This window comes from Eschscholzia californica, unplaced genomic scaffold, assembly GCF_041429995.1.
Source record: "Eschscholzia californica isolate CP2 unplaced genomic scaffold, dmEscCali1.0.p SCAF_2, whole genome shotgun sequence".
In the NCBI taxonomy this organism is placed as follows: Eukaryota; Viridiplantae; Streptophyta; class Magnoliopsida; order Ranunculales; family Papaveraceae; genus Eschscholzia; species Eschscholzia californica.
The window spans coordinates 54,459,957-54,473,013 of NW_028238309.1; the positions used below are offsets into that span (position 1 = coordinate 54,459,957).

A 13,057-nucleotide genomic window follows, 5' to 3' on the forward strand; every position below is an offset into this window, starting at 1 on the left:
ACTTCAACAGAGTGATATGATTGTTTGGCTTAGTTTGATAGTTGTGCATCATCGTAGAAATTTCATTAAGTAGTATTCTAAAATCTTAGAGAGTTGAGTGATGTACAAACGAAAGAGAAAATTAAACAATGAAGATAAGATAACTATGTATATTACGATCTTTCGAAACAAACTACTCTACTATTAGAAACCCATATATCACATTTAGACTCGGTGGAAGTTAAATATCACTCATATTTAGTGTATATTTTCAAATTTAATGGGCCTAAGCGTATATTTCTAAAACTATTAGCAAAAATAACAAATACCTCACTAATCGATATGAAATTCAAAATTTTCAGTCGAACAATAATCATCCAAAATTTTAGACCATTTAGCATTTTTCCATTAGATTAGAATAATAAAATTTCTTATCAAAGAGAGATCTTAAAAACTGATGTCAGGATTCATATCTAGTATTGTTTATTAATTACTTGTATTTAATTCAGGACATTCCTTTCCTCTTGTCTCTTTCGGGATGGGAGAATACACTCTCCATTCTCAACCTCCCACTGAAACTTGAACCCTCCTCAACCTGAATCCAAGACTCCAAGACTGAGAGCTTCACCTTCCTCCCCACCGTCACTTTCTCTCTCTAAAAACCCTCCCAAATCAGTACTCATTTCCAACTTTCTCTCTCTAAAACTTCAAAACCCTTGATTTTGTTCTCTTTCTCTGTCTTAAGCCTTTGCCAAGTTCAATTAAAGTCTCACTGAAATGGCGAATAATCCATCTGGTGGACCAACTGATGAATATTTCCAACAGATCTTAGCTAACCCATCTTTCTATTTAAACCAAACAAGTAATTCTGAGGTAAATAATGGAATTTTGCCGGGAAATACGAGATTGATGCCGTTGCACCAGCATCAGCAGCTTAACTCAGGGATAGGATCATCCTCAGGTGATGGTAGTGGGTTTCAAGAGCTAGGGTTTAGGTTAGGGACAACAAATGGTTTTGAAAAAACAGATGAACAACTAGGGTTGAGATTAGAACAAATGGCACGAAATGGGTATGAGGGATTTCAGGAAATCAACAGAAATGTTTCTTCCGCAAATAACGTAAGTACGGAAAAGTGGTAAAGAAATTGTTTTCATTATTGACATTTGTGTCCTTTGAAAGACATTTTTTTGTGAAGTTATTGATTATATTTATTAAATGTGGTAGGATAGTGTTGTATTTTGAATTAAAGATTGAAGCTTTATTGAACTTAATTGTGCAGGGAAGTGAGTCAGTGCAATTTACAAGTTTGTTTCCGCCATTAGAGCGCATACAACCTCACTCTGTTCCTCCACCAATACCTCAGGTGCTTTATCAACTTTTCAAATTTTTATTAGCTCAGGTTGATGCTTTTAAGTCAACTAGTTCTCTTTTTCAAATATTAGTGATATATGAAATATCTAATGAGTTGAAACTTCAGATGTGATGCTATGTTAGCTGAATTATGAATAACGGGTGTGATCCCTGCTAATCGTTTTTGGGTGGTGAGGGGTTGAGGCGTGAACAAAGTCTTATCATCTGCTTACTTTATCTAGTGGATTGAAACTTTAGATGTGATGCTATCTTATCCGAATTATGAGTTACTGCCGTGATCCCTGGTACTTAATTTACCATCCTGAATCGTTTTCGGGTTGGGAGGAGTTGAGCCGTGAACAAAGTCTTATTTTCTGCTTACTTTATCTTTCGCTTCAAAATGGGTTTAGCTTGAATTTCTTTATATTTCACACTCAGTTGGGTCTTCACACACCATAAGAAAGCCATTAAGGTTTGTAGACGCAAAAGAATAACTTTTTTAAATTGAAACAAGTTACAGTACTGTTATCTAGAAGCAGCAGACACTTGAAAATGTGTTGACCCCATCCAGTTGGCTTATAAGCTACAGTTTTAGCTGAATTGGCATTTAGATTACCAATACGGTGAGTCTTGTCACATTTCCTTAGTGTTTTAACTTTTAAAGTTAGAGCAATTTGGGAGATCCCTAGACCTTCCGAGATTCTTACAAATCCATTTACCCACGAAGTGACTGTTTCCTTGATGTACCCCCTTTGATAAACTAAGAGCAGATATTGCAAACTACGTTTGGGGGGCATTATTTATGCCAGTGGATCGGATTTCAGAATGAACTTGACAACAATTACCCACTGGCCACTACGAAATGATATTTTTAGTCGTAAGCAACACAACACTGTCTTGTTTTCCACTATGCAGACGATATCTGACAGCCTCTTTCTCAGTCGTAGAGAGGGAGGTAGGATGTTCTTGCATACTGTCACAGCCCATCTAAAACACCCCCAAACAGCAGCCTATACTTGGGCCGGACAGCAGCTAAAACGCCCAAGAACAGCAGCCAAGCAGCCTAGACAGCAGCCTAGACAGCAGCCTAGACAGCAGCCTAGACAGCAGCCCAAACAGCACCATTGGACCAGGCTGCACTTGTACATAGTTGGAGCACCTTCTTTGGCCCAGCCCAAGGAGTTTTCTAGAGATGGCAAGAAGATATTTCCTAGAGATACTTGGAGCCCAAGTAATCTAGAGATTTCCATCACCATTAGATGTGTTACATGTGGATAAATCTTAGCCATCCATTGTATATAGGAACTAGTATAAATAGGGGATCACCCCCTCATTTGTAAAGCATCCAAGCAAGGATTCAAAGCAATAGTGTGAGAGTTGAGTGACTTGGGAAACGTGCCCAAAAGCCTTCTTGTATACAAAGAGTTCTTAGTAATAAAGATCAAAGTTCTCTTTAGTTGGTGCACACTTTGGAAGCTTATCTTTCTTGGGTCTTTGCCTATTTAGTCAAGGTTACTTAGGCATTTGGGAAGGTTAAGGCTTAGACTTGTACTTAGGAGGAAACTAAGTCAAGTGCCGCACGGTGCTAAAGTAGGAGCAAAAACTTTACCCCGTGACAGTTGGTATCAGAGCCACGTCGGAACTATGTCGAGCGAAGTGGAGAACGTTACTCTGCCAGAGCCAAGGAAGGAAGGAAGGTCCAAGACCAAGGGTGGTAAGTCTGCTAGAGAGAAGTCTGCAGAAAGGGACGCTTCCATAGAGGCAAGGTTGGAGCAACTAGAGACCAAGTTTGACATGTTGCTGGGACGTGTCGTGAAGGTTGAAGAAGCCTTTCCTGACCTCAGTGAAGAGGTAGAAAAGGTGATGAGTAGTCAGAATGAGGCTATAGCCAATCTTGAGAAGTCCGTAGAGACTACCGTGGAGGTACTCAAGAGGGAGATGGCAGCTATAGCCAGACCTTCCACTGCGGTCGAGAGAATGCATGCCCAGTTTGAGGAGTTCAAGACCCGGATTGCTTTACTAGAGAAAGCTGTGGCAAATAGTGAAGGACCCTCAACTAGGGAAGGACCAAGGGTCAAGGTGCCTGACCCTGAGAGCTTTACTGGAGCCAGGAATGCCAAAGAGGTTGACAACTTCATATGGCATATGGAGCAGTACTTCAAGGCTATCTATCTTGAGGACCCAGAATCCATGGTGAGCACAGCAGCCATGTACCTGAAGGGAGATGCCTTAACATGGTGGCGACGCAAATCAGGCGACGTCGAGAAGGGACTTTGCAGGATGGACTCTTGGGAAGACTTCAAAAAGGAATTCAAAGCGCAATTCTTCCCAGAGAATGTTGAGTATCGGGCCCGTGATAGGCTGATGAATCTCAAGCATACAGGTAGCATCACCGACTATGTTAAACAATTTAATGCCCTTATGCTTGATATAACCCACATGACCGACGAAGACCGACTTTACTTCTTTCTCCATGGTCTCAAACCCTGGGCTGCAACCGAGCTACGTAGAAGAGGGGTTGAAGACCTACCCACCGCCCTTTGTACTGTAGAGAAGCTTGATGACTATACATATAGGTCTGACCAAAGTGCCAAGACCAAACCATCTAAAGGCAACCAGGGCAAAAGTGGGGGAGAAAGCAAGCAATCACCGAGGGACACCCGTAGAGATGCCCCTAAGGAAGGTCAGAAGGGCCCGAGGGACTGGAAGGGCAAGTGGAAGACGACGGCCCGTCCAAAGAAATGCTTCCTGTGCGCAGGAGATCACATGTCATATGAATGTCCCATGAGAGCTAAACTCAATTCTCTCCTGACCGAACCTGATGAGAGTCAAGAAGAGCCACACATGGGTTCCATTAGTCTCAATGCTCTCAAAGGAACTCAACCCACCAAACTCAGGAAAGGAAGGAGCCTTATGTATGTTGACATCCTACTTGGTGGGAAGGCTACTAGGGCCATGACCGATTGTGGAGCCACAGATAACTTCATAGTCCCAGATGAGGCTAGAAGATTGGGACTTAAGTATGAAGGAGACGCGAGTAAGATGAAGGCGGTGAACTCGCCTCCTAAGACCGTGCATGGAGTAGCACGGAACGTACCACTAAAGATTGGCACCTGGAGTGGTACTGTGGACTTCATGGTAGCAGACATGGATGACTTCAAGGTTGTCCTTGGGTTGGATTTCATGGAGCATGCCAAAGCAACCATTAGCCCTTACTTGAATGTTGTCAGCATCCATGATGAGAAGTCACCGTGTATGGTACCTGCCATCCGGGCAAAGGCAAAGGGAGGATCTCTTTCAGCTATACAGCTTAGCAGGGGACTTGCCAAAGGAGAAGAGACATTCCTTGCCACACTTAAAGAGGAACCTGATGGGGCAGAAGGACCAGTCCCTACTGAAGTTCAAGCAGTCCTTGAGGAGTACAAGGACATTATGCCAGATGAGCTGCCTAAGAAGCTTCCACCAAGGAGAGAGGTGGACCATGAGATCGAGTTGGAGCCGGGGTCCAAGCCACCTGCCTTGGCCCCTTACAGGATGGCACCTCCTGAGTTGGCAGAGCTGAGGAAGCAACTCAGGGAGCTACTTGATGCAGGATTCATCCAACCTTCCAAATCACCTTATGGGGCGCCAGTGCTCTTTCAAAAGAAACACGATGGGAGTCTACGTCTATGCATCGACTACCGAGCACTGAACAAGGTGACAGTAAAGAACAAATACCCTATCCCTCGGGTGGAAGACTTGTTTGATCAATTAGGGGGTGCAAGGATCTTCTCAAAGCTAGACTTGAGGTCAGGCTACTATCAGGTACGAATAGCCGAAGGAGATGAGCCCAAGACCACTTGTGTCACCAGGTATGGAGCTTATGAATTTCTAGTTATGCCCTTTGGTTTAACAAATGCTCCTGCCACATTCTGCACCCTAATGAACAAGGTATTCCATCCTTACTTAGACAAATTCGTAGTTGTTTACCTTGATGATATAGTAATATATAGTCGTACCATGGAGGAGCACCTTAAACACCTACGAATTGTCTTTCAAGTACTAAGGGAGAACTCTCTCTATGTCAAAAGAGAGAAGTGTTCCTTTGCTTCCACCAAGGTTGCCTTCCTTGGTCATTGGATAGGAGAAGGGAAAATATGGATGGATCAGAAGAAAATACAAGCCATTCAAGGTTGGGAGGAGCCAACCAAAGTGACCCAACTAAGGTCATTCTTGGGGCTTGTTAACTATTACCGGCGGTTCATCGAGGGATATTCCAAAAGGGCTGCCCCACTCACTGATCTTCTGAAGAAGAACCAAGCTTGGTTGTGGACTGATAAATGCCAAGCTGCCTTTGATGATCTAAAGCAAGCTGTTATGAAAGAGCCTGTACTTAGCTTGCCAGATCATACTAAACCTTACGAGGTATATACAGATGCTTCTGACTTTGCTATTGGAGGTGTTCTTATGCAGGAGGGTCATCCTATTGCATATGAGAGTCGGAAGCTTAACGATACGGAGCGGCGCTACACGGTCCAAGAGAAAGAGATGACAGCTGTGGTGCACTGCTTAAGGACATGGAGGCACTATCTTCTGGGCAACTTCTTCACAGTATACACTGACAATGTTGCCACAAGCTACTTCCAGACCCAGAAGAAATTAAGTCCTAAGCAAGCCAGGTGGCAAGACTTTCTGGCCGAGTTTGACATGAAGATGGAATATAAGCCAGGTCGCACCAACCATGTTGCTGATGCATTAAGTCGAAAGGCAGAGCTAGCATCCTCAAGGCTTTGTGCAATAGTCAGTCAACCCGACACTTTATACTTGGACCAGATAAGGGAGGGACTTCAACATGACTCCCATGCACAGAAGCTAATGCAGGCCGCTCGTGAAAGGAAGACCAAGAAGTTCTGGGTAGATAATGGTCTTCTCTTTGCAAAAAGGAACAGGCTTTATGTGCCAAAGTACGGGGATCTCCGTCGGACACTCCTAAGGGAATGTCATGATACCAGGTGGGCAGGACATCCAGGCCAGAGGAGGACTATGGCATTGCTCGAGCTGAGGTACTATTGGCCAAAGATGATGGAGGATGTGGAATCCTATGTGAGAACCTGTCTCATATGCCAACAGGATAAAGTGGAGCAGAAGAAGGCAGCAGGACTATTGGAGCCACTTCCTGTAGCAGAGAAGCCTTGGGCAAGTGTCTCTTTGGACTTCATTTCTGCCTTACCCAAAGTTGATGGGTTAGGTTCCATACTTGTGGTAGTTGACAGGTTCACCAAGTATGCTACCTTCATCGCTGCACCTACCGACTGCACTGCCGAACAAGCCGCAAGGTTATTTGTGAAGCATGTAGTCAAGTATTGGGGTATACCTGCCAACATTGTTAGTGATCGGGACCCAAGGTTCACTGGCAAATTTTGGACGGAGATATTCAAGTTACTTGGGTCGGAGCTATCTTTCTCTACGAGCTTCCATCCTCAGACAGATGGGCAGACGGAACGGGTCAATGCACTCTTAGAGCTATACTTAAGGCACTTCGTCACAGCCAACCAAAGGAATTGGGTGGAGCTCCTAGACATTGCCCAGTTTTGCTATAATCTGCAGAAGAGTGAATCAACTGGGCATAGTCCGTTTGAGTTGGCTATAGGCCAACAACCACTTACCCCACTTACTCTTGCAGGTGGGTATAAGGGTGCAAGCCCGGCAGCCTTCCAGGTTGCCAAAGGATGGCAAAAGGAGCTTGACGTTGCCAGATCTTACTTGGAAAAGGCCGCCAAGAAGATGAAGAAATATGCCGATCTAAAGAGGCGTCCATTGGAGTTTCAGGTTGGAGACTTGGTGATGCTCAAGTTCAACCAAAATCAGTTCAAGTCCCTTCGAAGGGTGCACAAGGGGCTGATCAGGAGGTATGAGGGACCATTCCCCATACTTAGGAAGGTCGGGAAGGCATCTTACAGGTTGGAACTTCCAACACATCTCAAAATCCATCCCGTCTTTCATGTAAGCTGCCTCAAGCCATATCATGCGGATCCAGAAGATGCAACCAGAGGCCAGAGCAGCAGAGCACCAGTGACAATGACTACCTCCTTTGACAAAGAGGTAGAAAGCATCGAGTCCCATCGGCGGGTTTCCAGAGCAGGACGCGTCTATAAGGAGTACTTAGTGCGATGGAAGGGGCTACCAGACAGTGAAGCAAGCTGGGAGCATGAAGACACCTTATGGCAACATAGGGATCTTATCGCCAAGTACCATGAGGAGACCGCAACGAGGACGTCTGCGGCTTAAGTGGGGGAGAATGTCACAGCCCATCTAAAACACCCCCAAACAGCAGCCTATACTTGGGCCGGACAGCAGCTAAAACGCCCAAGAACAGCAGCCAAGCAGCCTAGACAGCAGCCTAGACAGCAGCCTAGACAGCAGCCTAGACAGCAGCCCAAACAGCACCATTGGACCAGGCTGCACTTGTACATAGTTGGAGCACCTTCTTTGGCCCAGCCCAAGGAGTTTTCTAGAGATGGCAAGAAGATATTTCCTAGAGATACTTGGAGCCCAAGTAATCTAGAGATTTCCATCACCATTAGATGTGTTACATGTGGATAAATCTTAGCCATCCATTGTATATAGGAACTAGTATAAATAGGGGATCACCCCCTCATTTGTAAAGCATCCAAGCAAGGATTCAAAGCAATAGTGTGAGAGTTGAGTGACTTGGGAAACGTGCCCAAAAGCCTTCTTGTATACAAAGAGTTCTTAGTAATAAAGATCAAAGTTCTCTTTAGTTGGTGCACACTTTGGAAGCTTATCTTTCTTGGGTCTTTGCCTATTTAGTCAAGGTTACTTAGGCATTTGGGAAGGTTAAGGCTTAGACTTGTACTTAGGAGGAAACTAAGTCAAGTGCCGCACGGTGCTAAAGTAGGAGCAAAAACTTTACCCCGTGACAATACGCTCGCGAAGGCAAGGAAGTCTCTGGAATTTACATTACGCACTTGGAAAATTTGGACTAGGGTTGTAGATGGAAGTACTCTACTGCAAGATTCAGTTCCAGCTACCAATAGATGACCTAGTCATGACAAGTCATGACCACAAACTCCTGCCTGCTCAGGGATGGGGTCCCTAAGCCAGTTCTTGAAATTTGAGAATTTTTTTTTCTAGAGAATATTTTCTTTTCAAGAGAAGAACCCTGGCCGAGCGGGGCGTAGCCAAGTCCCCCGTGAGTCACTCAGAGGAGTGTGTGTAGAGGTGATAGTGGATGCAGAACTATAAATTAAGAAGAAGCAAATGGATCTTCTCATTGTTCTCAATGCATCCATTGTTTCGATTTCTCGTCATTTCCCTTAGGTTTGTACTCAAGAAGAGCTCATATTAGCTTCTCTCAATTTTGCTCTTGCCAGAAATAAATAGAAAATTTTCTTCTTCTAGGAGCTTTTATCTAATTTGGGGTTGGGTATTGGTACTCATATAAGTTAATGTTAGGGCTTACTTGCGTAATTTCAACTTGACAACGTTGTAACCGAATAACTGATCTTCTTCATTGATGTAACCCTTAAAGGTGATCAACATAATCTTGTGTATGTTTTTACAATTCTGTATCTCTCTTGCGTTGTGGTCTCAAATTCTATATTGTATTCCTGGGTTTGTGCACCTCAACCGTTCTCGTTTCCATGAAGGGTCAATTTTTTTCTAAATTCTGACTTGATTATGTTTTCTTAGTACTTCATTTTCACCTAGTAATGAACAAGAGATGTGTGTATGCACTTTTGCAGCCTTTACATGCACAACCAGCACCTAATACAGGTATCATTCCTCCAAATCCACCGGTTTTTCGACCCAGGGTGAGAGCGAGACGTGGTCAGGCCACTGACCCCCACAGTATAGCTGAGCGGGTAAGCTTTAATTTAGACAAGCAAATGCACTATATATTCAGTGAACTTATGAAAGTTGTATCATCATGCTTGTAGCATATCTTGACTGTGTTGCTTATGCCATAATGCCATATTAAATTCGTCAAAGAGCTGGTAGAAGACGTAATTTCTTGTATAAAGGTAGTCTTTCATTCTTAGTATCTTTATGAGCTGGCCTAGGAAAAGATTAGCTCTTACCCAAATGAGTATTACTGCTTATGGAACATCAGTAACTACCTTGCATGGTTTCCCTCCATCTCTAGTGCTAAAAAGTAATGCAGTTGTTACTTTACCGAGTTGTGAGATATTAAAATTTAAAAATACTGAATCTCATAAACCTTGAGAATTTGAGGAAAAGGAATATTCCATCTTATGTAGAAGCTCTGTATATTCAATCAATGTGTTAATAATACTCACAAGTTATGTTTTCAAAGAAAAGCCTCAATGTTCAAGCATTCTATAATCTAAAGAAGAAAATTGTTTGAAAACCAAGATCCAAATATGATCTGAAGAAGCTTTGTTTTTCTAGTCCTTATCTTCTTTCACGTTTTACAAACATTTCAATTGCTATTATGCCACTTAAATTTCATTATAACTTTTGCATTTTTTGTTATTGGCGAAGCTACGTCGAGAAAGAATAGCGGAAAGAATGAAGGCTTTGCAAGAACTAGTTCCTACCTTCAACAAGGTCTTTTTCTACAAATCATTTTTCTCTTATAACTTCATTGAAATGCAACATGCATTTGAGTTTCGTTTATTTCATTCGGTAAACAGTTTGTGCTGTGAACATCCCGTAAAGAAGATAAGTCAAAATGAAGCTTACATCAATTGGGGTTGTATAATAGGTTTGGCAAATAATATTGTAGTCATCTCTTTGCCCATAAAGGCATAAACCAATCTAAGTAGATGGATAAAAATATGGCACAACGGCAACTTAAATACTTGAAAGTCAAATATCGTTACGCATCAGGAAATGAATGAGATTTGATCCAATTAGAACTGCAGCCTCCCTTTTGTTTCAGGTATGGATTGATTGTGCGACTAGGTGGAGCTAAACGGAAAGCTTAATCACATAGCGTTGGACCCTGTCCGCGATATGAAACTGAACATTGGTTTGAAAGAATGAGAATAGCAGGGATACAAATTTTTAGCTTGTCATGATACTAAGAGTTGAGCATCAATTGAGAAATGAGTAAAATGAAGTTTGGTATGGTCTGAATAGGGTATAGAACAAAGGTGTGGGGAAAAGTTCATGCAAAATAAAAAAACTAAGGCGGGTGCTATTTATAGAGCTATTAAGTGCTATTTACAAGTCCGGCTATTTACAGATCTACTTTTTACTATTTACAAATCTTTTGATTTATCACAACTTATTAGTTATTTAGAATAAAACCCCTATTTTAGAGATAGGTCCCCCCACCGAAAATGCTGAAAAATTAAACATCAAATTGACCGAAAATGTTAAAAAATTAAACATCAAATTAACCGAAAATGTTGAAAAATAAAAATGACCGAAAATGTTGAAAAATTAAACATCAAATTGACCGAAAACGTTCATCGTTCTAAGCATTATTTCACCGAAAATTTGAGTTGTTCACTTAGAATGTTAACCTAGAAATCTGAGTTTTTTTTAGAATAACCACCACAAATTAGTTTATCTTACCTCTAAAGTTATGTCTTCACTTAGAATGTTGTTATATGAGTCCAATGAAGAGATGTAATTGAGTTCTTCAACATCAAACTCTTCCATTAATGAAGTCTCTTGACCACCAAGCTCCTCCATTAATGTACCTTCTTCATTGTTAGGTTCTTCCATTACTAATGTTTCTAGTAGGTGATTGTGAGTTGATTGTTCATAGTTGTGGTGGTGATTGTTGGGTGGTGGAAGGTGTTGGTGGTGGGATTTAGGAATGAAAATATCTTCCAATAATCAATATATTTTTTCAGCCAAATCCTTATCAGAGTTTGATTTTAGTCCCTATGTGCTCTGTAAATAGCAAAGTCTTATTTACAGAGAAAGTAAAAAGATTCCAACTTTTGGGCTTTGTAAATAGCCAAAGTAGCTCTGTAAATAGTTTTGGGCAAAACTAAGCACAAACACTTTTTTCTGGTGGGAAGTTCTAAGTGTGACAAAAATTACTGAAGTTGACTCGATGGAAACACATAACTTTACTAATGCTAGGTCCAAGATACGAGCGGATAAAGTAATATATACACGCACACAAATATCTTAGCTACAGATGTCTCGAAATATGCCTAAAATCCGGATATTTTATAAGGAAGATTTGTAAGTTTTTATCTGTTGATATGTTGTCTTATTTCTGCAGACGGATAAAGCAACCATGCTTGATGAAGTAGTAGACTATGTGAAGTTCTTGAGGCTCCAAGTCAAGGTAAAACAGTTTCACACTTTCACCCCTGATTTCCATTTATCTACATCAATACATGCATTAAATTTCAACAAAAAAAAAAAAAAAATACATGCATTAAACTGAAATTTTATATTTAACTTCAATTAAGTCTGTCTTGAAGGTTTTCGGCAAAAGTTAATATATAGACTCCACTTTTCTGAAGTTCCATTTATTACTTGCCACAGTTGCAGAAATCGAGCATTTCTGTTTCGTTAAGATAGTAAGAAAACATGAGAATGAAGATGACATTCTTTGTTTTTTTTCTTGTTAAGTTTTGTTCCTTGATTATTATTTGATGAAAGTAACAACAGGTTTTGAGCATGAGCAGACTGGGGGGAACTGGTGCAGTAGCTCAACTTGTTGCAGATGGCCCCTTACAATCAGTTGAGGTTCTAAAACAAGAACGCTTTATAACTTGTCGCTCTCCACATTTTTGTGTATAAAACTCTCTTATATTTACTTTCTTTTGCCTTTTTCCGTGTTTAAGGGGGAAGATATCGGGCCAACTAAACAAGTTAGTGAGAAATGGTCGAACAGTGATATTGAAGAACAAGTAGCAAAGCTCATGGAAAAAGACGTCGGAACTGCAATGCAGTTTCTTCAATCCAAGGCACTCTGCATCATGCCCATATCACTTGCGTCAGCAATCTATCCAATTTACGAACCCGATTCATCATCTACACTACTAAAGCCAGAATGAAACACTGTTCTCTAAACTCTAGGTAATTCTACAAACTTGCAACTACCCGTCGAATAAGTCCGAGATGACACCCAACCTCACTGTGCCTCTCATGAACTTAACGTCTCTCTGACCCTAAATATCAGATGCCACTTTTTTGCTTTTGCTTTTGTTCTTTTGGCTTTTAGGTTCTGTCTAATGGGTTGTGATGTAGACAAGAAAAAGATGCATGGAGGAGAATTTTTAGAAGTTGTTTCTCATCCATGGTGATTTTAGTGGTGGATTACCGAACCAAATTATTTGGTGGATAACTTTCTAGGAGGATTGCAGTAAGTTGTTGGATGGTGTTAAATCCATCTTGAATTTGTTCCTGGCAGCTAGGGTGTGAAGGAGGTGTACTTTGTTTTCAATTTCTTAACCTAATAAATCCTCAATGGGTAAATGACAAGCCATTTTATGATACTTGATTTGTGAAATTGAAATTTAGTTTTCTTTTTAACTATATCGTTGTCTTTATTTTTTTTTTGCGGAAAACTTGATAGACGGGATTTGCGTTGTTACTAGGTATTAGGAGTGTCAACATGTCGGTTTAAGCATCTTAATTACCCAAATGAGAACCTATTAAAATATTAGGTTCTAGTTTTGATAATAGGTATGAAGATCTTGGAATTAAGAACATTAATATATTCTCCATTCTTAGTAGTTTCTTTCTACACATAATATATACTTTATGTATAGTCATTTATGACAACAC

The 13,057-nt window shown here is 41.2% G+C and overlaps 1 protein-coding gene across 5 annotated transcripts; it reads left to right on the top strand.

The window, feature by feature from the left end:
• Positions 1 to 397: 397 nt before the first annotated feature.
• LOC147559109 (transcription factor bHLH7-like) lies at positions 398 to 12,805 on the top strand. Of its 5 annotated transcripts, none has more exons than XM_086660904.1 (8): positions 436 to 1,098; positions 1,260 to 1,343; positions 9,076 to 9,195; positions 9,836 to 9,901; positions 11,541 to 11,606; positions 11,936 to 12,007; positions 12,112 to 12,346; positions 12,492 to 12,805. In XM_086660904.1, exons 1-7 carry the CDS (start codon positions 757 to 759, stop codon positions 12,322 to 12,324), a joined length of 963 nt encoding a protein of 320 aa, XP_086517030.1. In that variant the 5' UTR covers positions 436 to 756; the 3' UTR covers positions 12,325 to 12,346; positions 12,492 to 12,805. The 5 variants fall into 5 exon arrangements, 3 of the variants coding, with proteins under 3 accessions (XP_086517029.1, XP_086517030.1, XP_086517028.1); XM_086660902.1 differs by having other exon boundaries at positions 455 to 1,098; positions 11,936 to 12,013; XM_086660903.1 differs by having other exon boundaries at positions 398 to 1,098; positions 12,112 to 12,805.
• The last annotated feature ends 252 nt before the right edge of the window (positions 12,806 to 13,057 follow it).